Consider the following 27,941-nt stretch of genomic DNA (forward strand, 5'->3'; position numbering starts at 1 on the left):
GCAGTGTTTGCGCCCGGATGGCTTTTCCCTTTCTCTCGCCGGCCTTTCCCAGAGGAGGCGGGAGCGTGTTGCCACGGAGACCCGTCCTTTTTCCGGTTCGGAGGCGGATGTTTGTGAAAGGGGGGTTTGACAGGCGGGAGTGGCGGCTGCTGGCGAGCGGAGGAGCGCTCAGAGAGCGCGCAGCGCAGGAACTCCGTACTGGGTGCACCTTGTCGGCGTCGGGGCTGCATCTCTTCCCTTCCCCCCACCGCACACAACTTCATGAGATAAATAGTGAGTGGAGGCCCAGGCGCTGCTTCGAGGGGCGGGGTTCCTTCTGGGTTTATTCTCTTGTTTATGCGGGGGGGGAGTGTGGGGGGCTGGGGACGAAGTTGAGGGAGGGCGCATGCGTCGACTGCAGCCTCAGCGTGACTTTCGGTGGGAAGGAGGGAGCTCTCTTGTCAAGCAGGGGCCACTGCCAGGTTTCTGGGCTGGGCTTCTGTCTCCATGGGTGTCGTCGTTCTCAGGGCTGCCGGGTTCAGATCTATGTCAGATTTTGGAAGACGCCCCCCCCCCCGCAACCCCAAGGGACCCCCATGCTTTTGTTGTTAAGGAGCGTCGTCCCACCCGCTTTCGGTCTTTTCCTGGATATCTTTTTTGGTGCTGGAGGTGGAGGTGCCTACACCAGGGAGGCTTTTAGGAGTGTGCGCGTGCGTGCAGGTGCTTAAAAGGGGGGGGGGAGAGAGAGAGATGGGAAACGTTCGTTTACGTTAAAGTGAACTGATTTTAGGACCCAAACCCTTGATACCTGTGCACACTTTTTTTTGGGGGGGGGGGGAAATACTTGCAACTGAGTTAAGCAGGGGTAGTAAAGTCAAGGTGTGTAGGTTACTTAAAAGCAAACAAATAAAGACTTTCCCGCCACAAAAATGGTGCCAGAACTCCCCATTTCTATTGAATGGGGCTTGTCGCAGAGTACAGTAGTATTGAGTGACTGCGTGTTGGTCCCGTCCGTTATGCAGAAGGGTGCTGTAGTGAATTTTGATGTTTCCACTGCCATCTGTATGAAGCTGCTGGGTTCCACTAGGGACCCCATTTGTACCATGGAGTTAAGCGTATGTTGGTGGTACTCTGTTTCTCTGTTACACCTGAATCAAGTGTGACTGTGCAAGCCCTGGATGAGTATGTGGTATGCACAGGAAGGGGGGGGGGTGAATCCTGTTAAGGCCAAGGCCCTGTAAGTGACTAGCTCTGTGTGTGGATTTTGGGAGTTTGCTTTTTTTGGACCAGGCTTCTACTCCCTTTGCTGGAACTGGAATGTCATATGGGGGTGCTCCTTGATCATTCTTTGTTTCTGGGGGTACAAGTGACCTCAGTAGCTAAGGGTTACTTTTGCCACCTTGTACTCTTGCACTAGCTGTGACCATTCTTTGACCAGTGCAGCCAAGCTACAGTGATCCATGCATTGGTAAACTCATTAGACTGCATTATGGCAGTTTGGTCCATGTGGGACTGACCTTAAGTCTGGTTTGGAAGCTGCAACATATAACATCTGTGTTGAGGGAATTGTGCTGCTGAGCAAAGTTGAAGGTTTCATTATACCTACATATTCCTAAACTTAAGAAAACGTTATTTGAGAGAATGTCTTCTCCCATATAGATGTGTCTGTCTTCAGAGAAGGCCCTATCACTTATGCTGTGGCCCACAGAGACTTATCTCATGTTAAGCTGAAAGATGGCCTTCTTTTTGCCCTCCAGCCTCTGAGATGTACCTGCTGTGGTGAGCTTTCATCTGCTGTTAAAAACACAGCTACCTTATTTGAGGTTTCCCTGGCCTCTGGTACCATGACTTGAATGGTTCCTGGTTCCTGTGTTATGCTGCTTTTATCGGACTGTTTCTATTGTATATATAATTGCTTTGTTACATTGGATTATTTTGTTGCACTCCATCTTGATATTTTAAAGAGGTGGTATGTAACCATTTTAATTCATTTAAACTTTCAAAGTTTGTGGAGAGAAGAGAAGGCTGCTGCATAAGGCTTTGTGGCCCATCACAAGATTGTCACTAGGGCTTTGTGGTTTATGTATTTGAGCTGGAAAGAAAGGGGGAGTTGTAAAGGAGAAAGAGTGGAAAATGTGGGGGTGTGGCAGGGGCCTAGTAAAACCAGAGGGGTGTGATAGCACTTGTTTAAAGATAAATCATTTATTGTGTTTTGGTTCATGCATGTCCATAAACAGAGCATTGAACTAGGATGGAGCCTCTTATAGGATTATTATGTCTGACTTGTGAAGAGCATTCTGAAGAAGGAAATATGACAGGAATGCCCACTTTCATGACAATTTTTTGCTTTGAGATAATGAGTGAAAGAAATTAGAGGGATTATATAGCCTGCTGGAAGTCTTTGATGTTCAGCTGTTCCTGCTGAAAAAAAGCAGCTAAAGTTATTTGGTTTAAATGAAATGTTTGAGATTATTCTATGGATCTATGTTTTCATGTCCTTTGAGCTTGCAGTAAAAACCCTAAAGCAAATTGACAGAATTACCCTGGAAGTAGGGTAGGCATGTGCATTAAAAATGTGGCACGATTCTCCCCCACCCCGTGATTGAATTTGTGTAACATTTCCAGAGTCTCAGTGTGAGCTCAGTGACAAGAAACAGTTGGCTGAGGCAGGGTCTGAGTAGTCAGGTTTATGATCTGGCAGGAAAGGTGTGGTTTCTTTTCAGTTCTGTCACCTGACTCAGTTCTGGGTGTTCAGCAGATTGCGTTATTTGGTGAGTGTATCCTGTTTGAGTTAAGCTGGCAGCTTCTGAGGAAGGGAGGATCTGAGGGAAGGACTACCTCAGCTTAATTCTTCTGTACCCTCCCCTTGAGGTTGACAACAGTGTTGGCTAGGTAAACATAATGGCTGCCTTTCTTTACCGTACTGAAATATGGATAAAATTAAGTGGATTTCACAATCAGTGCAACACTGGAGGCCCAAACAGCTGTAGTGGACACTTCTATATTGAGTCAGCAGGGTTGTTGATAATATGAAAGAAATAGGGTGTGCTGTTCCCATGAGCTAAAAGCAGGAATCTTAAATCACCAGCTGTTAAAACTACAGTTAGTTGAAAACCTCTCTCTTGCAGTTAATGTCTTCAGAGAGATCCCTTTTCCAGTTATCATTTAAGGAAATTTGGTTTATGGAAGTGTGGAACAAGTTGTTGTAACACTGAATCTTTGGAATAGTCTCCCTGTGGAGATTTGCTGTACAGCACACACATAAATGAGGGTCAGAGTTGGTTTAAATAGTGGTGTGACTGATCCTTTTAAAATGTTGCGAGGAGTGAAGCTAGGTTGCATTATGGCTCCCACTCCTTTTAGCGTTTATATGAATGATTTGGTGCCATATTGAGCCAATGCAAACACCCCTCTCCAGTCAAAACAAAATCGAAAGTTCTTTCTAGTAGCACCTTAGAGACCAACTGAGTTTGTTCCTGGTATGAGCTTTCGTGTGCATGCACACTTCTTCAGATACACTGAAACAGAAGTCACCAGATCCTTAAATATAGTGGGGGAGTGGGGAGGGGTATTACTCAGAAGGGTGGTGGGAATGGGTGATAGGCTGATGAGTGTGGAAAACCTGTTGACGACTCTAAACGGCTGCAATTAGTCTTGCAGGGAAATGCAAGGGGTGAGATGGCTAAAGATGGCTTTGTTATGTATAATGAGATAAGAATCCAATGTCTTTGTTCAAACCAGGTTTCTCCATGGTTTTAAGTTTGGTGATTAGTTGCAATTCAGCCACTTCTCTTTCCAGTCTATTTCTGAAATTTCTTTGTATTAAGACAGCTACTTTGAGATCTTTTATAGAATGTCCTGGGAGATTGAAGTGTTCTCCTACTGGTTTCTCTGTCTTGTGATTCCTGATATCAGATTTATGTCCATTTATCCTTTGGCGTAGGGTTTGGCCTGTTTGTCCAATATAGAGAGCTGAAGGGCACTGTTGGCATTTGATTGCATACACAATGTTGGAAGATGAGCAATTAAATAGTCCTGAGATGGTGTGTTTGATGTTGTTGGGACCAGTAATGGTGTTATCCGGGTTTATGTGGCAGCAAAGTTGGCATCTGGGTTTATTGCAGGCTCTGGTACCAGTGTCCATGTTGAGTCCTGTTTTTGTATTATTGTGGGTGAGGAGCTGTTTGAGATTGGGTGGCTGTTTGTGGGCGATGAAGGGTCTCCAGTATTTAGGAACAATCTCAATCTTGATGTATGCAGATGATTTCGTGCTCCTCTCTCATTCCCGATTGGGTCTCAAAAAGCTCCTGGAGGTGTTCAGCACATACAATAAATTGGGAAGCCTATCCATAAATTACAGTCATACCTCGGGTTACGAACGCTGCAGGTTGTGTGTTTTCGGGTTACGGACTGCGACGAACCCGGAAGTACTGGAACGGTCATTTTGCAGAAGCGCAAAATGACGTCATGCGCAGAAGTGCTGAATCACAGCAGACACGGCGCTTCAGGCTGCGAACGCTGCGGGTTGCGAACGTGCCTCCCGCATGGATCACGTTTGCAATCCGAGGTATGACTGTATTCTAAGACCAAGATTATGCTTTTGGGCAAACACAGTCCTAGGCAGTGCTATTTAGAGAAAGAGGTGCAGAAACTCACTATGAAGACCTCCCTTGTTCTTATAATGACAATGATGCCCACCTGAGAGGTGTGGGACCAAGTTCTGGTGAGTTCTGACTGAAAAAAAAGTCCTGGTCCTATGTATAAATGGTGCTTAGATCAGAAAGCTATAGAACAAACTTGCTCATTTAGATACCATACCTGGGTCTACTCTTTAGTGAAACCCTCTTTTGGAAGTGCCATATGGAAGCAGTGAAAGCCAAAGCACAGAAAACCATAGGGGCATTGATGAAGTTCTGTACAATAAGGGAGGGAAACTAATTGAACCTGCCATAAAAATATTTGGTAACAAACCACTTATTCAAATCCTCTTTGTAGCATTGAAATATGTGGCTCTGATTCAAACTCCATTAAAATTTTGGAAATTGTGCAGAATGTTTCCCCCCCAAAAGCTATACTCTCTACCAACAGGAATATCAGCAGCTCGTCCTCATAAAGAACCAATTAAGGCAAGAGTGGATAGTTAAAGTATATTTTTAAAAATACTACTATGCCTACTGAGAGTTTTCCTGTACTGTGCTGTATGGAATTGGGTGAAAACCAACTCTGGAAAGCAGCTTGTCAAGATGTTTTAGACCATTATTGTTTTCTAGAACTGAGCTCTGCTTTTGACCTTGAATAAGTGTCAACTAAGGGATTGGCTCTGCTGGATAGAATCCAGAAAGGACCTGCAGCTGATTAGAAATACCGGTACCACATTCTCTCCGCCCACCCCCTGGTATCCACTCTTGATCACTATTTCAGCGAAGCATGGATTAGAAAAAGCCTACTGCTAAAGAATACAACAAATGAATGGCCATGGTATATGAAGCTTAGGGTCCTTCAAATGTAACACCAACCATAATTTGGTGTTATGAGAACGTGGTATCATTTTCAAGCAAATGGAAATAATGGTTTTCCTGTTTGGATGAAATAGCAAGCCAGCTAAGTTTCAGTCCTGATTTTCAGTAATCAGTTACTGATTTTCAGGAATCAGTAATGTACAAGGGGAGGAGAATGTGCAAGTCAAAGACTCCTCAGGCATTCTTACATTCCTGAATGTAAACCCATGGTTGAATAACCCATTAAAGTTGTTCAAATCTCAGTGATGTTTGTCACATGGGGCAAAAATGAAGTAGAAACAGGGTAAGGTGCTCCAGGAACCACATTGGTGATCCCAGTTCTAAGTCACCAAGTGAGGAAAATGTATATGTAAATGCATCCATAAAGCCGTATAAACAAATACCACATGAGTTTTGTCCACCATAATCCCAAATACCCAGTACTCCGAATTCTTTCCCATCCACTAGTTTAGCAATGTCTACGTTCAACAACCAGTTTTCCATGTTCAGCAAGTCTTCTTTCTGTACATGGGATGTAAGAATAATAAATTATCCTGCTAAAAAGAATATCAGTAGCATATCTGCCTCATAGAGCTCATAACGTTTTCTTAAGTGCTTTGCTAGTGCAGATCTGGCAAAATTGTAGCCCCCCAATACTGCAGTGATCCAGTTGCACACCATGAGTTGAGAATATTCAGAATCCCTTGGTATAAGAAAGCTTGGGGCTGTCTGCATCCTGCTGCCAGGGTGGGTTTTTTTTTTTTTTTTTGGACAATTTTAGATAACTGTGAGAGTAAGTTGCTGGAACTAGAGTTGTTTCAAAACGAATGAGTCACGGCAAATGCTGGTTAGAGTTTCCATAGCAACTGGGTATATTGCTAAGGGCAGATGGTTGACTGCAACTTAAGCATGGTTACAACATTAGCTAATAGCTCAGAGGAGCAAAGTGTCTTGCTCTTTACCCCCACTGAGGTCAGGCATCTCCTCCAGCCTGAAAAGACAAAGCAAAGAATAGCTGAGGCTGACTTTGCTGATCTTCTGTGCCCTGAATACTTCCTGATCTGCCTTGAAGATCATCTGCCCATATATGTCGTGTTTTGTCTGGTTACAGGAATGCAATTTGACTTGCTGCGCAATAAGCTTCCAGCCATCTGGAAAATAAGGACAATGAAATAATTGTGTAAGCATTGAAGGAGAAGTGAAGAGGTCTTGTGGAAATCGCAGCTCCCTTCAACACTCAGAATTTGGACAAACACTGGTGAATTTTTTGGGAAATGTCCAGAGATTCCCTTAACGAAGCATGAGTGACATTCATTTGCAGCTTCTCTGACCATATATTTATTGAAATGCTAATATTGATCTCTGATATTAGCTGTAGCATTAGCTTTGGTCACAGTATTTTAACTGCTGTTTGAGGGCTGATATTTTAGACTGGTTGTTTTCGGAGGCACTTTCTGTCTCTTCTTGTTTCATGGTAGAATTTTGTTCATGTCCTACCTCTTGAGAACAATGATTAACCTTTCTAGTGATCTCATATATGCGGTTATTTATTGTCCAGTGGTGTGCCTTCTTTGGTGGTGACTCCAATCTGGAGTGCATTAATGTTTAGTGAACATCCAGAATTCCAAAACTGTTGTCTTTCTCAAGCTAATAATGACATTTCTTCATGGAGAAGGTCCAAGAGTACTAGGAACTGAATTCTTCTCAAACTCCAGAATTCTTTGGCTGCTTTTTCAACATGCGCCACTCAAGGACAACCTGTCTATTGTTGAATCTGCCCCCTCACAGTTCTGCTTGTAGCACTGTGAAGAATCCTCATGTGTGTCTTTGTTGTTGGTTTGATAGGCTGGTGGGGAAAGAGTATTTGGGCACCCTTCCAGTGTAACACCTCGCTGTGCAAGCTGTTTGGCTATTTGCCAACTCTGCCAATGGAGCGCAGGAAATGGGAGCCTTATTGATTCTAAAGGCTGTGTCAGGTAGGGAGTTGGTGTAATCTGTTGCATTTCCCTGCTGTTTTGGCTTGTGTGCTACAAACAGAAAGCAACCAGGCTGTATTTGCAAAGGAGGGGGGAATGGATGGAGTACAGCCAGTGGTGTTCCCCTAGCCAGCCCCCTCTCACCTTTGATATGAGGAAAAGTTCTTCTGGACAAGACATCTATGGCAATATATAAAGGAGCAACTTTGGGAGATAATATTGAAGATTGTTATGTATTTGCTTGCTTGATCTGTGAATCTCTGTGCTCTTCCTTCTGGGGTTTTCAGGAGAGCAGTTAAAGCTTGGAAAACATGGAGCAATACCCAGATCTACAGGAAGACCTGAGTTTGGAGGATACCAATGAATCCCTTAATCAGCTCAAATTGGCCTCTCTAGATGATAAGAACTGGCCACCAGATGAAGTGCCTGTTTTTCCTAAGTCAGGTGAGTACTTTTACTAGCAATGAAGTGATGAGGGAAGAAATGGGCCCCTACCCTCTCTTGAAAGGAATCTATATCCTGCAGCACTAATCTTAAAGTATACCTTTAACAGCTTTTTATTTATTAGATTTATTTATATCCAGACTTTCAGGGTAGGAAGCAACCAAATGATATCAAAATAATTAATAACATAATAAATAAGTGGAAAAATAACAAGATTCAGGGTTCAGCAGGTTCTTTTTGTGTTATGTTCTTGCTGTCAGGAAATGTCCTACACACAAGTAGGACCTTGGCAGAGACACATGCCCGACTGGCATGTTCCCTCCCTCCCGGGTGATCGTTTGGGAGTTTCATAAGCATTCCTCAGCCCAAACATCACTGCAACTGATGCCAGAAGACATCAGCACGATCACGGATCTGTAGAGGTTTGCACAGTTGCGTAACAGACCTCAGCAACTCAGCATGTAGATCTACTTTATTTACATATAAACATACACGGAGCTCTGAAACATGGCTCCCCCTCTCTCGAGCATCAGACAGCAAAGAGAAAGAACAAAGGGCAACAGTCCCACTTCAGGGAACACAGGAAGACAAACATCCTGTCTACGCCACATCCCATTCCTGTGGAATCAAAACACACACCCAGTCGTGTGATAGACAATAAACCCATGACTGCACACAGGGAATGAATCTTCAACACTTGCATGATAGTTGTATATAGCCCTGTGGGGGCAAGGGTAGTCTAGTGGAGCACTCTGAGGTCTTTGCCTGTCTGCCTCTTTCCTCTTTAAGTTGTTGCAGAAGTACTAGTTAGCACCTGTATCTAAACTGGGATGTAGATCTTATCTAAATGGGGTGTTGAGAGCATGGAATGCTACAGACCTTATATGCCAGAGAAGAATCTGTCTCTCTGTGCAGTGTAAATAGTTTATTCTAGTGGGTGAATGTGGAATTCTGTAGTGGAGAATTTTAGATCATTGATTAATTTCCACTAATAGTGTGTTTATACATTTGAGGCAAATATTGACAAATAAGCTAGCACAATTGGTCTGAATGCATGCAATGTTTTGTATTGAACATAAAATGAACAACTGCACAGAACTAATGCTATGCATCAGTTTTCCTTCTGGTTCTGTGAAATACCTGACCCCTTCTTTGTGTTTTTGTATCTTCGTATAGCTGTGCTGGTTTTTATATTCTCTGCATTTTCCTCTCACCCCATCCCCTTTATTTTAAAATGTAGACGACTTCAAGGGCTCCCCTGACCCTGTCACTCACTTAAGATGGGATGACCCATACTACGACATTGCTAGACACCAGATTGTGGAAGTGGCAGGTAATGGGTTCTTTTCATTTCTTTGTCTCCTACTTCAGAAAGCATTTTGATGCGGCTTAATAACTTGGGATATAAGGTCTATTTTATTGTTTTATTTATGTTCATGTTTTTATCCTGTATTTTATTCTGTGAACTGCCCCGAGATTTTATGATGAAGGGCAGTATATAAATCTAATAAAAATAAATAAATAAAATAAAATATAAAATAAAATAAAATAAACCAGCAGTGGCCCAACAATAGGTTGGATCCCAAGTTGTCCTTTCGTGAATGATAGGATTCCTTCTGTTTGTAGAAGAGGAGCCAAGATCCAGCAGAGGCTCCTGCTGGAGGAAGGATGCAGGGAGGAAGCTGTTTTTGCCTGTTCCCCTTGCAGGTCACGGCACAACTGTCCATGCTGTCTGGGAGGATTCTTTGACCCGTAGGTGCAGTTCTGCCCATGGGTAGTCTGGATCCAGCCAAATAGCTTGATTCACATAGTGGTCATCGGCATTTTGAAAATAGCATTTGTACAGAGGAAGAGAACTTTGAGAACCATGGGCCCATTAGAGTTATTTGATAGTCACTTGAAGCAGCAATCTGACCTCAAACTTACAAACTACTTTTTGAACTCCTGAGTCAGATGTTGCAAAGGCTGATAGTACCATGAGTTACTGAGGTTTGGTTGGCTGGGATCTGGAGAAGGGCCTTTTCTATTGTAGCATCTGCTCAATAGGATGCATTCCAGGGTGGATGGGTTCCAAATGTGGGATGTTTCCACCAACTGTTGAAGACCTGTCTCTTTCCCCTGGCATTTCCTGATAATGTCACCAGTTTCTGTTGTTCCAGTTACTGTGGTTATTGCAATAATGTTTTTACTTTATTTTAATTCTTTGTTTTACTTGATTTTAATGGATTTTGTGTATTGTAAACTGCATCAATATTTTTGCTAATGAAAAGTATCACATAAGCTTTGAGAATACATTCTGATAAATAGTGACTACAGCATACTGGACTTAGAGGATTTCAAATCCATGCTCTGCCATGAAGTCTACTAGATGACCTTGGGTCATTCATTGGCTTATATCCGACTGAGTCATACTCAGAATAATTTAATTCCATTGATTTGTGTCCACTGTCAGTATGACATAATCAGATAGAACCCATTATCCCTCAGCCTGACCGATCACATAGAGTTGTTATGAGAATAAATAGCAGGGAGGGAGGACCACAAATATGTACTGTACCTCACCTTGAGTTCTTTGGAGAGAAGAAGGTGGGAGAAAAATAGTATGTGCAAGCCTGAAAACTCATTCTCCTGAAGAAAAACTATCTTAAACTTGTTTGCAGGCTAGAAGAGACTCTCTATGTGCGCCTCTAATTTTCCTGAGCCATGGCAAATCCCTCAACTCTCTGAACAAACCAGTTCACTTTAGGTGACTGCCAATTCACACTTGAGTCCAGAGCATCAGTGGGCAACCTGTGAACTTCCCTATGTTGCTGGACTCCAGCCCCAACCAGAATTGCCAACGGTAATGGAATATGAGAAATGTAGTCCAGTATCACCTGGAGCACCACAGGTCCCCACTTCTCCTGTGGAGCATCCTGGAGTGTGGAATTGTGCCACAGCTGCAAGGAAAGAGTTAAATCTTACGTTTCACTGACATTCCTGGGTTGTCCCATATGGCTGCTTCACATACATTGTCTGCAGTTAAGTTACTGATTTTAGCAAACTTGGTTTCCTGCAAAGGGAAAATTTGCTGTGTAAATGATTGCTGGCAGTGCTGTTCAGAAACTGGAGGCAGGAATAAATGCTGGGAGTTCATTTATCACCAGCTTTTGCTATTGACCATTATGCCAGGTATTGCAACAGTACATCCTCTTGGCTATACAGACCATTATTTCTTATGCACATTGATAGCTACTGCCAACCAGTGCAGTTAATTTATAGCAAGTAATTGATTGTTAGAGAAGGGAAGAAATTGAAATGGCAAATGATCTGGAAGAAGTAGGAGTTGTGCTTAGCTTTTACTTACGCTTTTTCTTACATTTTACTAACATCTGCCTGGAGTTCATCTCCTCCCTTCTTGGTAGCAATGTTTGTTTTGGGCTCTAAAATTACTGAATTCCCTGGAGTTTCTTTGCTCCAGACACTCTGGCTGCTCAGGATAGTTTAAGGAATGGTTATTTCCTCTGAGACAAAACACATCTTAACAGTTTTTGAATTTAGTTTTGATTTTCATTGTGAGACCTGAGAAGTCCTCAGGGTGGGATATTTCTCCCCTCCCATTGCAGATGCATTGGGGATATCTTTCCATTCCCTGGGATGGTGAATTGACATTAAACAATTTAATCAAACAAAGATCCCCAGTGTTAAGTGACTAGATAAGTCCAAACAAGATATTTTCTGATACACATTGTATTCAAATGTATAATAATAGCTCTATTGCTGACATCACAGGATTTCAGCCAATTGACTGAACACATGAATGAGCTTCATTAACATAATCCCCAGCTCTGGCAGCATTGCACATTCATATATGGTACTTTGATAAATAAAGAATTCCCTAACATACTGACATACCCTTTTCCACTATTGATAACATTAATTATATCTTTGTTCGTATGTATGTATTTTGAAGTGCTTTCCCCTGTAGGTCTATGTATTACTGAAGAGTCATTCACTTAATATTTTTTTAACTGGCAACCACATGCCTTAGATTCCTCTAACATCTATCACCCAGAGTGCTAGCACTGTGTTGGCTTCTGACATATTGAATGATGGAAAAAAACTCTTCACTGTCGGCTCCCTTAGCGCTCAACATGGTTCTGTGAATTTTCAGTGCCAATAAGGCTTGTGGGTGGAGTTGCAGTGTGAGTGAAGAGCAAGCTGGAATTTAACTAATAGCTACATTTCTTTAAAAAGTGTATTGCATAGATGCATTTCTAGCACCACTAGTATACTCAATATTTAGAGAATCATCTCAGAAAATAAAAGCTTTGAATACACATAAATGTGTAGGCTCTTCATTACTATACTTACAATAGAGGCACATTGGCAAGGGTTGTGTGGGATTGTATATACTGCCAATAGCCTCCATTTACTGAAATTCCCTGTTCAGAGTTCTTGTCCTAATTAGGAAAGGTTAATTTGTCCACCTTTTGCCAAAAAAATTAAAAAAGCACAACTAAACAAAATGACTGTAAAGAAATAGTTTGACTAGATGCTGTATCTGTTGGCAGCTATCAATGTCTTGAAGGCATTTGAAGGCTGATTCTGTTTCTTCTTTCTCCAGGTGACAACCTGAATCACTGCTGCTACTGATTGATAGCTTGCACAATGGAAGCAGGGGGCTCTTTTTAATCCTCTAACCTGTGGCCTTTCAGATGTTGTTGGACTACCAGCCCAGCCAACAATGCCTGTGGTCACAAATGATGGGAGTTGTAGTTGTAGCTAAATATTAGGCTAGACTAGGTAGATATGCAACCTCCTTGTTGAACTTGGGATGGTTGTCTGAGGCAGAAAAGCAACCTGAATTTTGGGGGAATGTGGTCATGTTGTAACTTTGGTTTCAAAGACAATGGAAATGCCATGTCCTTATCCCAAGTGATCATCTAGATTACATGCCATAGGCTATTCTGAATTTAACCTTTCGGACTTCTATCTTTTATTACTGTGAGCTTGGGGCCTTTTGATATGCCTTGACAATTCTGGGGTTCTCTGGAGTCTAGAAATATGAAAGTTGCTGGAATAGCTAGTGATGGGGAGCATTGATTAGTAAATCTTTTGGTTTCCTTTCTTTGTTTGATTCTGCTTTAGGCTGAATTATTGGAAATGATTGTTAATACTTTGAATTCAGTTATTTCAGTGGCTGATGAGCAATTATCGTGCTGCACTCCAGTGACTGATTTGGGAAAAGCAGCATTTTTAAAACTGGGAGACTGCCATTGAGCATGCGTCTATGTGTTGTAGTGGGACTTTGGGACACTCTAGGTTAGGGGTAGTCAACCTTTTTGTACCTACTGCCCACTAATGCATCTTTCTTGATGGTAAAATTTCCTTACCGCCCCCCAGTGCTTGATGGAAGGAGGATTCAGCTTGTGCCGTAGAATCCCCTACCGCCCACCTAGAATCCTGCTACGCCCACTAGTGGATGGTAGAGACCAGGTTGACAGGGATAGGGAACCTATGGCACTCTAAATGTTGTTGGTCTACATCACCCGTCAGTCCTGGCCAGCATGGCCAATGGTCAGGGATGATTGGAGTTGTAGTCTCAACAACATCTGAAGGACCCAGGTTCAGCATTGTTGCTCTAGGATCTGGCCTAGGGCTGTCCTCTGGCGATGTACATCCTTTTGCCTCAAATGGAGCATGCTTACTTTTCCGTAATCTACAGGAACTTGTCTTCCTGCTCCTGCCTGTGTATGTTTGCTGGCTTTTCAGAGGTATTGACCAAGTAACGAGGGATTTGATTGCCTGAATTATTGGGGTTTTTTTTTTTTAAAGTTCTGCCAAGCAAGAAGCAGTCCTTGCTCCCAGAAGTGTAAAGAACTGAAGTTACTTCTTAAACTCTCCTGTGACTGGCTACTCTTGGGTCTCAAAACTTGTGTGAAAGAGGAGTGGAACAGGTGGTGGATCTGAGTTCTTAAATCCTAGAGCATTCTATTTTCTGTATATCAGGACCAATATAAAGGACCTTGAAATGGACATGGGAACATTCAGTTTTGTAACTGAAAATGGGTTCACTGACTTTTCAGTATTAGCAATATCCTGTTGTTTAAATGTCTGGTAGTATGAAAAAGCTACTGTTTACCTTTTCATGCATACCTTGTATGGTAAACCTGACATATAAAAAAGCAATAGTTCATCCAGATTGTAGCAGAGTCTAGAAAAGGAGGAGAGAAAAAAAATGAACTTCTAGATTTATCTAGTTAACAGCTAGGTAATCATGTTTATGAGCTCGTTGTAGTTGTGAGTGTATGCAACTCGTGTGTGTGTGTGTGTGTTGGAACTTTTCTGTTCAGCCCTTTCAGCTCAGTCCTTACGATTATTCTGGTTAAAGGACTTTGGTTATTATGGTATAATGTAACTTTGTTTCTGTTCCTCCAGGGCAGGGTGCACTTCATGGGGTCCAGCCAGGTAGGTGGAATACCTGGTGTCATTGGCATTTAAAGAATGTGGCATTCTTTAGCATGACTGTGGCCTGTGGCTGGGTTATCTCAGGGGAGCCCAAATTCTGCAAAGCTGAGGGTTGCATCCCAGAACCTCAAAGTTGCACTTGATGTGCATTATGTCAAGTAGATTGCAGTCATGCTTCTCTAAGCTGGTGGTATAGCCATCTTGGTAGCTTTCCAAACTGGATATGTGGCTTGGAAATTCCCTGGAAGAGCTCTGTGTGGACTTCAGCTTGCGGTCTTCACTTTGGGTGCCGCAGTTCTCATTTGATGCTTCAGCCTGCCTTCTTTTTTTCTTGAATGGTTATGGGTGTACTATCCATCAGGACATGTCTCCCAGGCAGTAATTACTGCTAACTTTCCTAATCGGACATCTTTTATGGGTGATTTCTTGTGCAGCTAAGAGTTTTCAGGATATTGCATGACAGTGATGTGTGATTTATCTTATTTGGAAGCTATGCAGGATGGAGCTGTTGTTGCTTTATTCCCACTATGGCATCATTCAGACACAAATCTTTGGCAGAACTTGGCCTTCTTTATCCACTGTGACCCAGCAGTAGGCTGAACGCCGTTGTTTGCGGAACAGCCTATGCAAGTACATTTGCCTGCCATTCTCTCTCTTCCATTCTTCATAATCTCTTCTTGCAAGTGGTCATTGGCCTGCTGTATCTGCAGATCATGTCTCTGATTCTATGCTAATCATTTCTCCACCAATTTACATGCAAGTGGATGGTTACTTTGAAACACTGGCTAGTGTCAGTTCTCCACTGTGCTATTTTTCTAGGAAAAGGAACTCATCATGAACACTTCCCTCGTTCTCTTATAATGACAATGGTGCCCACTTGAGAGGTGCTGGAACTGAGTTCTAGTGAGTTATGGCTGAAAAATGCCCCGGTTCTCCATCTCTAAATGTAGCCATTGACTTTTGGCTTCCTCAGGCATCTCTGCATATATCTAAAAGCTCCATGAAGGTCACTTTGATCACAGAAGTGGTGTAGGGGAAGCAACTTGAACTTCCACGAACCCTGAATTTTTTCAGCCTTGTTTATGATGACAAGACTGTTTCCGCTTTTGTACTTTTTATAATGCTTTTGTACCTTCAGAAATATAAATACCCTAGACAACGAGGTGCTGGCTCTTAACTATACCACCATTGCTTTCATTTCTTTGCCTGTGTTATGTCTCAGGCCATTTTCCCGATCACTTTAAGGGCCGTGTCATCAGCTTGATAGTGCAGGAAAAGGAGCAGCCGCAGTCTTCCTGTTTAATCAAGAGATGTGAGAACTCACTGTGTTATTTACAACGTGCAGTTCTCCACATTCTGCATTCTGAGAACTTCTCTGAGGCGTTTTAAACAATCTGTTGTTTCCTTACACACTTAGGTTAATCTAGATGTATTCCCCACCCCCCATGGAAAAAATCCCTGCTATGGGAAGTGCGGTTGTTAACCAGAGTATTCTCAGAGGAATAAAAAGAACAGCTGCACGTCAAACAGTGTGACGTGGACATGTTTTCCTAGATGGGAAGAATGTCAGTGTGTATGTGTGTGTCTGTGTGAATTATAAAATGGTGCTGTGTTATAACCTAGGGTATTTTACACTTTTTACTGTAATAGCAGAACATTTCTAATTAAATTGGCTGCCTTGTGTAGATGAGTACTGTAATTCCATACCTGAGGCATTAATCATGCCGTAAAAAAATTTTTTTTTCCTCATTTGATTTGCATAGAAACTTGACACATGGGTTATTGTTTCATAGTGTGCCTGACGTTTATCACACTTTGGACTTGTTGCTCAAATTTCAAATGGCCTGAACATTTTTCTAGATAATGCACAACATGGAAGTGTTTTAGTTTATTTGAAGACAGTCTTATAGAGGTTGTTGTCATTGTTAGCTTTGCAGCTGTTCCTGGTAACAACAGGGCCACACACCACAACTGTGCAGTGGAATTTGTAATGCATACAATATTTTTACAGTTCAACACCAGCAGTGGCTTTATTTCAGATTTAAGCAGGATATTTTATGATAATTACAGCAAACCCATTTGGGACAAAGGCAGTTGAATAATTGCTTACTGTTTGGTGCATGCTGAATGTTCCCAGCATGGACTGATGGGACTATCTAGTTGTGTCATACAAGAATAGCGTTAGGGTGTATATTTGCATTTAATGGAATGTTATGCTACCTTGACTAGAGCTTAGTCTAGAAGTAGAAAAATATAGAAATAAGCCTTGCTTAGTCTATGGAAAACAAATAGAACAATCAGGAGATGAGCTAGAAAGAATCAGTGACTATTAAGAGGCTTCATCACTTGATTTGAGATTGCATATGGGATAGTTACTTCAGGTAACCAGAAGCTTGTGGGGCAAGTGTAACCATAAACTGGCTTTTAATTGTCCAGGTCCTGAGGAGCTAGGTTTGACCTGAAGTTGTAGTCTTCTCTAACTTTAAGACCTTGAAGTGGAACCATAGTTAGATGTGTTCCTTTCTCAGGACGCTTACAGCTGGCAATTTGAAGATCCATCCTAAATACCCCATCTGCCTGATGTTGTTTTCTGACCCACCAGTTGGAAAATGCTGCTGTAAAGCAGATGTCAATATAGTTTGATCTTGCATTGTGTTCTATTTATGCACTGCCAAGTTTTGAAAATCAATTTCTCAAAAACATCTGCACAGGACTAATTATCATAAAACGTTGCATTGGTGAAAGTGACTACTATAATTCCACACCTGAGTTATTAATCTATTAATTCAGGTTCTGTTCCCATTTTCCATCACAGAAATTCACATTGTGTGAAACTACCTTTGCTAAAGGAAGATTCTCCATTTCTTAATATAACAGCTGTGGTTTGCAGAGTCAACAGATACTACCATTCAGGTCTTGCCACTCAGACTTCTTTGGGCAGGAGCATTTCCTCTTCCAACCTCATAGGGTTTCTTTTCATGATATATTGCACCATCATGTGTACCGGGAATTATTTTTGTTCTCATCAAAAAGGGGTGCAAGGCTGCAAAATATCTCATAGGAGTACCATTTTACTACATTGGTCACAAGATTGTGACACCATTCAATGTACTGCTAGGAGCATCTGCAATCTACTCCAGTACATACACTGGATGTGCGTACACACAGTTTGTGGCCATTGAATATATGGGAAGCTGTTTGGAAGTCCCTTGGTTAGGTACTCTATTTTTGGGCAACCGTGGGATAAACTGTTGGACAGTCTTGTGAACTGGCTGTAGTTTTGTACGGTCGTTCCAGATGACCTCTGCATTGTTCTTCTTTTTTTCTGTCTCTGGTGGGTGCCATGTTGTCCTGCAATGTCTTCTACCTTCGCATGCTTCACATGTGTTCATGTGATGGTATATCATCCTTGCATCTCCATGGCTGCCCCTCTAACTCAAGCATGTCCTTGACTTCCCGTGCTGCAGCTGTTTGCATATTATTATTTTTGGGGGGGGAGTAAGTTTTATAGCTACATAATCTCTGTTTATGTGTAGAAGGAAGTCAAATGGGAAGAGGAAAATAGGCAAGATGAAGGGAAATCTCTTATTACGGTTAGGGTTTTAGGTGGGTAGAGTAGCATACTCGATACATAGCTTAATTGACTCTTTCTGTTCCTGTGATATGCAGGTTGTCATTCCTTATGTGTATATACAACATACTAGAGATTGTCACTCCTACTTTCTCTGCTGTGTGAAGCAGAACACTGAAAGATGTATCCACAACTTTTAGTTACTTCCCCCTCATGAAGGCATTTAAGTTGTTTGGATCATGAGTTGTAGTTGGTATAAAGCTTTTTTACCTTGCTTTTTAGTCAAAAAAACTACTAGAACAGCTTACCCTAGAGATCAATAAAAACAAGACTGTCCCTGCTTACTTTCTTAAAAACACAGAGAAAGAGAGAGAGAAAGGGATAAGGAAGGAAGAGGAAAACATGTAAAGTCTGGCACCAGTTTGTAAAGTTACAAAGCTGTTATGAAGACCAACAGGGATAGCAAGGGTCCAGCGAGAAGAAGAGCCAAAAGGAGCTAGTTCCTTAGAGTTTATGGAATGGTCCTGCTTTCCATCTCCCTCATTTGTGACTTAATGGAATGGTTGCTGCTAAGTGACAGTTGAGGGTAGAGGGAAGACCAAAGGGTTGCCTTCTAAATTAGATAAATCTTGATCACCCATGAATGAGTTTCATTTGCCATGCAGTTATGTGTACTGAACAGACTTCATGCTTTTTGTTCTTTTGAGTATGTAGAACTCACAGAATCCTGAGGCCATCTTCTTTATTTTATTTTACTTTTAAAAAAAACAAAACTCTGGATCAGGTTAGCCATATTGATTTGTATGCTGTCGGTAGGTTTTTGTCGTTATCTTGTTGAGCTGTGTGTCACACAGAAAACCAAAGATCAACATAGCCAACCACAAAGGAACAAGCACACCCTACGCCAATCGCGACCTCTCACCGCCAAAGAAACACAAGCGAGCAACAGAGAACCAACACAACCGACGCTGACACCAAATCCTACATACACTAAGGAAAATAGAAACATTGCCTCCCCACCCCACCCTCCCCCTATCCCACCCACCTCCTTCCCCCTCTCTGCCTAATGTCTCAACAACCAAAATTGATCTGTAAAAATGTTACATGGAAAAATGCGAGAGACATTTTGTAAACCAAGAAAATCTTTATTAAAAAAACAAAAAACAAAAACAAAACTCTGTTCCCTTCTGAGCCTGGATTAAGTATAAAGTGGGCTGGTAGAGGTAATAAATGTGAGGTAAAGGACTTTGCAGCATGGAAGGTATATATTTTTAACATCTTCACTGTTATGATAGTGAAAGCCCCAAAGAGCTTTGTGGCACAATCTAGTCTCTTCTCATATGCAGAAATGTGTACCTTTGCACACAAAGGAGATGGTCATTGGTGCACAATTTCATCTTCATGGGTACAGGTTTGTGTGCGTGAAGAGATTGATCCTGAGAAAGGGTGATTCAGACCAAAATTTATTGTAGCATGAGTGTTCATAGAATAAAGCTGACATTGTCAGATGCAACCAGCTGCTGATGAGGTAACTTCTAGTGAGAAGTCCATGATCAACCAGAGAGCATTTAATGGCCATTCATTAATATGACCCGTTTCCTTCTACAATTTTGTTTTACTTATCAAATGCCTTTAGCTCTGCTCATTGTAAGTAGACAGAGATGCAAGACCTGTGTTTATGTGCTGTTCTACTGATAAGTCGTTATTACCGCTCTTAGCCAGAGATTATTTACTGTTGTCATAAATTTCACATTAGTGGTAATTTCACTGTCATGAAATAACCAGAAAAACCCATGTTAAGGCATTTATTGGACTTTCATATGACAAGAGCTATATATCACCCCCAGGCCTAGTTTGTAACACTGCTGAAGCAGACTTACTAGGTCATCTGCCTCATTTGGGACTGAGGAAGAAGTTAAATATTATTTTACAGAGTATTTGTTCCAGGCTGATAGCACAAAATCTTGTGCTTCTGCAGTTTGCTGGTGGCTTCTTCTCACAGCTGATTTGCTTTCTGTTCTGTAGTGTTTCAGGCCAATTTGTCATTGTGCAGTTCTTGATTTTGTTTGTGTTCTAGTTCTTTCCTCATCTACAGGGACAGCAGGTGGTATGGAACTGTGGATACACTGGGGGGAAATGATGGACAAGGCCAATACTTTGTAAAGGATCAGTGACCTTTTCTCTGAATGTTTGTGGGGGAAGTGTTGTCTTTCCTCCCCTCTCCACCTTGGAATCACAAACCTCAGCAATGCTTACTAGAATAAAATACTCTGCTCCTCTGGGGGTATTTTAGGCAGTTTCCTGCTTGAGAATCATTTCAAATTGTTTGCTTGTGATCCAAGAGTACATGCCCCTCATAATTTCTTTTCATCATGCCTTGCTCTATTGCACTTCTCACCTTTGGGTCCTCTCAAAATGCAGCCTCCTCCCCATACTGGTGAAGTTTCATGTTGCATTGTTAACTTTTATGACAAAGCAGAGCCTTTGAACTTTCCACTAGTATGACCTTGTAATAGTTGAGTACTCCACAAACAGTGATCCGTTATTTGCCTATTGTGGTGTCTTCATGCTTTGCCTTTCAATCTGCTGTGATGTGTGGCATTTTTTGTCCTCAGGTGACGACAAGTATGGGCGGAAAGTAATTCTGTTCAGTGCCTGCCGGATGCCTCCCAGCTATCAGCTTGATCATGTGAAACTGCTGAGGTGAGTGCTGCTGGAGGGAACTACCTGCTTTGGTGAAGATTAGACCTGAGACTTTCCCCTGATCATTCAGATTTACAGATGGTAATGATTTTGACTACATGAATTTGGGTACCAATTAATCCCCAACTAAGAGATAAGTCAAAATTCTTTAAGCACTTGGTTAGGAGTGCCCTTCATCAATCTGACCCCACCCTCTGGCTGTATATTCTCTACCTCTGTGCCTGTATTACCTATATTACTTTCCTTATGCTGTGACTGCAGGAGGCAAAGAAGCAAATATTTAAAAAAAACCACTCTGGAGCTTAGGTATGTCCATCTCTCCTCAGCTATTTGAAGTATACATTGGACCAGTATGTTGAGAGTGATTACACCTTAGTCTATCTGCACCATGGCCTGACCAGTGAGAACAAGCCATCCCTGAGCTGGCTACGGGATGCATACCGGGAATTTGACCGCAAGTAAGTGTGTGTGGGTGTGGATTTTGCAAGGGTCAAATTGCTGTGTGGGTAACTAGAAATATAGCATAGGGTGTGCAAAGGGCAACATAGCATGGGAACTTTTTTGGGTGAAAGGGTTGGCTTGGCTTCTCATCTTTCTCTCATTATTAGATACAAGAAGAACATCAAAGCATTGTACATTGTGCACCCAACGATGTTCATCAAGACACTGCTGATTCTCTTCAAGCCCTTGATCAGGTAGGAAAGTGCAAAGGTACTTTGCTCTGTGGTGGAACTCGCTTTGGTGTGAGGAGGAGTGGCTTCCTCAGGAGCCAAGTGGGGTTTTATCATCAGAATCCTGAGACTTTTTTTTGTTAAGTAGGTTGCTGGTAATTTGTGTATTTGTAAACACTTAATGTGATGACAGCATCTGATGGCACCCTTCATTTAAATTTACATTTTTATCCATGTCCTTCCTCCATGAAGCTTGAGGGCAGCATGCATTGTTACCCACAGTTTTATCCTCATAACAACTCCATGAGATAGAACATTCTTTCCAGTAGCACCTTAGAGACCAACTGAGTTTGTTCTTGGTATGAGCTTTCGTGTGAAGTGTGCATGCACACGAAAGCTCATACCAAGAACAAACTCAGTTGGTCTCTAAGGTGCTACTGGAAAGAATTTTCTATTTTGTTTTGACTATGGCAGACCAACACAGCTACCCACCTGTAACTGGATCCATGAGATAGATTAGATTGAGAGAGAGAGAGAGAGAGAGAGAGAGAGAGAGAGAGAGAGAGAAAGTGACCCACAGTTGCAGGTTCAGATCCCCACTTTGCATCTCCGTGGCTTGTCACTACACAATATTGGCTCTAATTTCTATAAGCTATAATTTCTATAATGTGGGCTCCTAGAGGGTTTGTTCATTGCAAGGATATGCATAGATGGCTCATCTTGTATCCTCCCACACCATTTTTAGACAGCTGTTGCTCACTGATGTCAGGTATATCCTGTCATAGTTGCAAGATCCCCTCCATTTTCTGTCCAAAGCTTTCAGTGTGCACATTGAGTTGCATTATATAGTCCTATGAAGTCGGAGGAAAGTGGGTGTCATGTTCCTGCATACTCTTGATCTCTATCTGAGAGAGTGTGGAAATTGTCCTGCAGATTAGTACTTCACTGATTATAAGAATAAGTGTCAGAGCTTGTTGCTTCCTCTATTCTAACTGAAAATTTAGGTTGGTTTTGTTTTGTTTTTGACTTATGCTGAATGACTGCCCCTGACATGCAGGCCCCTGCTTGCAGTGTTGTCCCTTAGTTGGCTAATAGCCCAGACTTGCTTCAGATATTTCCTGGCCTCTGCCAGAGAATGAGGAGGAAATAACAAAGGACATAACTTGTATTGTCAGCAAAATCCCCAGGTTGAGGCACCAGAGAAGTAGGTTTTAGCACATTGTCAGGCCTAGTTGGGGTATTCCAGTAATGGACAAATCCCTGCCAATGTGCAGGGAGAACTGCAGAGTGGTTCAACTGGTACACAAGCATTGCCTTACAGTTCTCGGTACCATTTTTACCTCTTCATCTCATCTCTACAAGCCATCCACAGATGTACTAGTGCTTCTACTCTGTACCCTAATTTCTTTCTTACTGGTTCGTCACCTGTCTTGCAGCTTTAAGTTTGGACGGAAGATTTTCTATGCAAACTACCTGAGTGAACTGGAGGAGCATGTGAAACTGGAGCAGCTGGGGATCCCAAGCCAGGTGCTAAAGTGAGAGCATGTTTAATTATTGTTTGCTGGTGTTTAATTTTACTGTTTACTATTAGATTCTGATGGATTGTTGAATGTTGCTTTGTTTGATATCAGTTTATTTTAAAGTTACTGTGACTTTTTATATTGGATTAGATTGTTATTGTTTGATGTTTCATTATGTTTTTATATGTGTTGTTGTTAGCATACACTTTGCCTACTTAAATACCTTTTGTTTCTGTAGAGAAGGCTGTAACAGGGAGCGGAACAGGGTGAGCGGGTGGGGTGGCGAAGGGACACCGGGAGTCTGACTTGTCAGCACATACAGTATGGTGTTGTGAGCTGCTGGGATGACTCTCTCCTCTGCATGGTTTGCTCTTTATTGTCATGTGGCCCACAGAAGGTTTCCCGAAAGGGAATGTGGCCTTGGGCTGAAAAAGGTTCCTCGCTACTGATGTAGCAGAAGTAGCTTGTAAGTACTTCTTACAAGAAGTAGCTTATAACTAGTGTAGTGACCTGCTAGGGCCTCTGGGTTTGTGTTTACAGGATAATGGGACACTGGACATCAGCTTAGCACTTTTCAGTGTAGGTTAGAATGATTCCATACATACATGTCTGTGTCTGTCTCTCACTGTAGGTATGATGAATATCTGAGATCCCTGCAGAAGCCCTCCCAAGTGCCTCAGAAAGTAACCCCACCACGCCCACCTCTGCCAAACCAACAGTTTGGAGTTTCTCTCCAGCAGTGAGTATCCCCATCTTTTTTCTTTAGTTGGTGGACCAGTGGTATCTTTAGTTATCTGTGGGTAGTTCTGGAAATGCTTTCCAGTCATCTTGAATCTGCACCTGTGGTAAGCTTGACTTTTGCCAGCTTTGAGCTTTCCAGATCAGGGCCAGTGATACACTGGATATTATATCTGATTCAAAGATGTTTCTTTGGGGGAAGTGACAGGAAGAGTCTAAGCTTCTCCTTTCTCAACAGCTTACGGGAGAAGAGCTTGGATCAGAATCCCATTCCACTTGTGGTAAGGGAGACCATTGCATATCTGCAGCAGCATGGTGAGTGAGCTAGGAATAACCCTCTTCTGACTTGTCTTGTTGCTACATCCACTGTCCTTTGTCTCCCAACAGCACCCTTCTGTCGCATCAGCTTAGCCTTTTTAAGATGCCTTAGCACAGACTCATTCTTTTTCCACTGCCCATCTTATTATTTTTCTTGCCATTTGATTCTGGTCTTCAGAAAGACACAGCAAAATTGAACACTGGGGAGCTGAGGGATTCTACTAACCTAATTCTCAAAGTGCATCCTCCATAGCTGTTCCCATGCAAGTGCCCCTGTGCATGTGGCTTTCAGGATGTCCTTGTCCTGTGCTATTGGAAAGACTTGCTGTTATGTGTGGTAGGTCTTCCCTGGGACTGTGCTCTTCTGTTTCTCTTTGTCCACAGCCCTTAACACAGAGGGGATTTTCCGACGATCAGCAAACACCCAGACAGTCAGAGAAGTTCAGCAGAAATATAATATGGGTAAGTGCCTGCATTAGGTTCCAGGAGTCTGCTTAAGCTACTCCACTGCCCCTTTCCACCATTCTTTTTGTCTAGCCCCAAATCTGTCCTTAGCACTTTGGACTTGTGCCCTTCCACAACGTGTTTTATCTTCTGAATAGATCTCTGTTTGAAACTTGGCTCGAATCCAAGGAGTTTATTCCTTTTGACATAAACCTATTCCAGTCTAACTCTCTACTCCCTGGATAAAGTAGGTGCTTAACCTTCCACAGCAATTATGTTTGATCAATGTATAATGTGTTTCCTCTATTTCATCCTCTGGGGTGTTTCTCTCTCCATTTCCCTAACATTTGCTGGAATCCTGTTGCTGGTATTTTTGGAGCAATTCTTCCAATGCTCCTAATGATTGCTGCTTTGGAGGATTGAGTACCACTGATCCTTCTTTTTTTGACAGTGTGTTACCTGCCCCTGCCATGCTTCTGCCTCCGATTCCCAGTCTTTGGATAAGTTCTTTATTCTGCCAGGTGGAGGGGGTTCAGCCCTGGTGCTCTAGTTGTGGCTTTGAACCTATCCACTCTGTCTTACCAGGGCTGCCTGTGGACTTTGTGCAATATGAGGACGTGCACCTGCCGGCTGTGATTCTCAAGACCTTCTTGCGGGAGCTGCCTGAGCCTCTCCTCACCTATGGTCTCTACAATGACGTCGTCAGTTTCTACAGTGAGTGGCTACCGAGAGGTCCTGATCCCAAAGCAGAAAACTCCTCTAAATATGCTCTAGCCAGAGTTGTGCTGTACTCTCACAGTAGATTGGCTGTATTACTCTTTCCCAAGGCAGTATAGTAGAAGTCCTAATTCTAGTACAGTCATACCTTAGAAGTTGAACGGAATCCGTTCCGGAAGTCTGTTCGACTTCCAAGCTTCTGCAGCCATTCGGAAGCCCCGCCGGACATTCGGGTTCCAAAGAACGTTCACAAACCGGAACACTCACTTCCGGGTTTGCGGCATTTGGGAGCCAAAACGTTCAACTTGCAAGACATTCAGGATCCAAGGTACAACTTTTTGAGGGCTTTTCTTCTGCAATCCATCTCATCACATGCAAGCTAGGACTTTGCTTGCTGGTATAAGTGCCCCACTTGTTTTCCTTTCCAGGTGTAGAGGAGGAAAAGCGTGTGGATATTGTTCGCAAAACCCTCCAGAGTCTCCCGGAAGAAAATTACCAAGTGCTGTGTTCACTGATGTCCTTCCTTGTGCAGGTGAGCTGCCCCAAAGCATTTCTTTGCACAGCATGTATGCAACTTCTGAAATTCACTGCCACAAGATACGGTGATAGAAACGGGCTTAAATGGCTTTCAGGGTGAATTAGGCTTTTCTCTCTTGTGAATTTGTGAACTATAGTAACTAAATGGCGCCTGTGGGTTCAGAAGCAGAGTACATCTGGATACTTGATGCTGGGGACGGCCAATGGGGTGGGGTTGTTGCTGTTACGCCCCGCGAAAGGCTATGATTTAGAACATCTGTTTTGCCATTTAAGTAATCTGTTAATGCTTCTCTCTGAAAGCTTGAAGCCTAAATGATTAAAGAAGTAGTTGGTGCAAAAGTAGGTTTTATTTCCATTAAGCAATAGAAGAAAAGAGTTTCAGGCTAAAATTTCCAGCCTGTGAAGGAGCAAGAATTATTGCTGCCACATTTTAGTGTCTTTGTCTGCAAGTTATCTCTTCATGCATGCTTTCCTTGGGATGTTCCTTTGTGTATAAGCCTAGAGTTCTCTAGAGGCAGATGGTGAGGAACTAGGGAAGACAGAATCAAAATATATTTGTCTCTAAAGTGAAGTATTTTCTTCCTCCCTCCTATGTAGGTCTCTGCTAACAGCGACATCAACAAGATGACCAACACTAACCTGGCTGTCGTTTTTGGCCCAAACCTGCTGTGGGCCAAAGATGCAGCCATTACCCTCAAAGCCATTAATCCTATCAATACATTCAGCAAATTCCTACTGGACAACCAGGGGGAGCTTTTCCAGAGCCTGGAGGCTTGATTGAGAGCCTGTTTGTGCTGACATACCATGTGTCCACTGTGACCACTTCCTTCCTTCCTTCCCTCCCCCTCCCCCCTCCCCTTTTCCTTTCTCCTTTATCTTGGAACCGTGGCCAAGCTTAGAAAAGCTCAAGGTGATGAGTGGAGTGAAAGAGGAGTAGGAGATGGTATTTGTGTGTGTGTGTGTGTGTGTGTGTGTGTGTGTGTGTGTACATGCGCATGAAAGAGAGAGAGAGAGAGAGAGAGAGAGAAGGGGTGGTCAAGTGGGCTGGGAAGCTGCCCTCCCCATCTCTAGAAGTGGAGTGTCCACATTCCTCTTAATTCCTTCAGTTCCCTTCCTTTCCCAAATTGCTCCTATCAAGTAGCTCTTCTTGTACCCCAGCAGAATCCCTACCTCTTGGTGCCTGTGTGATCTGGACTAATACGTGTTGCTGCAGTGGCCCTTTGGCTGAGAGGAATTTATTTCTACTTCTCTTCTTTGGCTCACATTGGTTCTCCACACGCACCCAAGTCAGTTCTGAGCATTCCCATTTTGGAAGGCTGCGGCCACTACAGAGCACAACCAGCTTGCTACCCTTGATGGAAAAGCTGACCCCTAGCCCTATGGAAAACATGGGGTATAAAAGAAGATTGCTCTGTCCTGGAAGTGCCCATGTTTCTGAATAGAGAGCTATTTGTACATTTCAAGGAACTCTAGCACTTGCGGTAGGTGCTGTTACAATTTCCCTGCCATGATTTAAAGGTTAGTGCCCTCAGATATTGTGGAGCCCACTCTTATCTTTTTGTAAATGCCCTTCTGAAGAGAGTGTCTCTGCGAAACTGGCCTTACCATTAAGCTTTTCCATTGGGGGGGGATAGTGATTTTGTGTGTGTTTTGCTCTCCCCCCTGCCAGACGGTAGGAGTCATGCAGGGGGTATCTGCTGTGGTGGTATTAGCTCTCCAAAATGCCAAAGGCCAGATTAAAACACTGCCCATTCCTGTAACTGAAGCACAGACATCTGTGCCTCTGGTTGCTGCTGCCTTACCATTGTGATGAGAGCATACTCAAGCAAAAGACAGATCACTGAGGCCAAACTCAAGAACCTTATGCAGAAACCTCCTTACCCCAATCTACTGGGCAATCTTGTGCCAAAATTAGGGGAAGGCGAGTTTTCTCATTGAAGGACCACTGCCTTTGTGTCCTTGTTGAGCTGAAATATGGTTGTTTTAAGAATGCCAGAATGGCTCTGATGGACCCTTTCTTTCCTTGGCACATGGAGATAAGAAGCATTGCTGCTCTTTTCTCTGACCTGAGAAAGGTTATGCAGCTGTGCAGTATGGTTATTCCATAGATTCTTGCCTGCGAGTTGTTCCCCCTTTCAGATCAGAAAGCTGAGTTATTCTGAACTCTAAACTAGGCTCAGCCATTGGCCCAAGCACATAAGTTTTAAGTCAAACATGTTCTCTCAAAAATAGAAGTTTTCTGCTTGGCCTATAGAAGCTTTTGCTTTTTAATAGTATTGCAAAAGTGCATTTTCACAATGTCTTACTGCCAACTGTCATAAGGCTATTTTGTCCACACCCAACCCATTAGTTGGCTCTGTAAAATAGCAAGCTTG

The 27,941-nt window shown here is 42.6% G+C and overlaps 1 protein-coding gene across 3 annotated transcripts; it reads left to right on the top strand.

Moving 5' to 3' along the window:
• The first annotated feature begins 28 nt into the window (after nt 1-28).
• Nucleotides 29-26,526, top strand: ARHGAP1 (Rho GTPase activating protein 1). 3 transcript variants are annotated; one of them, XM_033148759.1, is made up of 14 exons: nt 29-273; nt 7,741-7,897; nt 9,138-9,230; nt 14,318-14,347; nt 20,534-20,621; nt 20,948-21,079; nt 21,230-21,316; nt 22,729-22,827; nt 23,444-23,551; nt 23,789-23,865; nt 24,253-24,330; nt 24,898-25,026; nt 25,458-25,561; nt 26,164-26,525. In XM_033148759.1, the coding sequence occupies exons 2-14, from the start codon at nt 7,765-7,767 to the stop codon at nt 26,341-26,343; spliced, it is 1,338 nt and encodes a 445-aa protein (XP_033004650.1). In that variant the 5' UTR covers nt 29-273; nt 7,741-7,764; the 3' UTR covers nt 26,344-26,525. The 3 variants fall into 3 exon arrangements, with proteins under 3 accessions (XP_033004650.1, XP_033004667.1, XP_033004659.1); XM_033148768.1 differs by lacking the exon at nt 29-273 and adding an exon at nt 6,717-6,735 and having other exon boundaries at nt 26,164-26,526; XM_033148776.1 differs by lacking the exon at nt 14,318-14,347 and having other exon boundaries at nt 31-273; nt 26,164-26,524.
• The last annotated feature ends 1,415 nt before the right edge of the window (nt 26,527-27,941 follow it).

Source organism: Lacerta agilis, chromosome 1 (genome assembly GCF_009819535.1).
Source record: "Lacerta agilis isolate rLacAgi1 chromosome 1, rLacAgi1.pri, whole genome shotgun sequence".
NCBI classification, from domain to species: domain Eukaryota; kingdom Metazoa; phylum Chordata; class Lepidosauria; order Squamata; family Lacertidae; genus Lacerta; species Lacerta agilis.

Coding starts and splice junctions, on each gene's coding strand:
- ARHGAP1 (XM_033148759.1), top strand. CDS start 7,765: ATGGAGCAATACCCAGATCTACAGGAAGACCTGAGTTTGGAGGATACC. Junction 23,552..23,788: donor TTTGGAGTTTCTCTCCAGCA/GTGAGTATCCCC, acceptor CTTTCTCAACAG/CTTACGGGAGAAGAGCTTGG. Junction 25,562..26,163: donor TGATGTCCTTCCTTGTGCAG/GTGAGCTGCCCC, acceptor CCTCCTATGTAG/GTCTCTGCTAACAGCGACAT.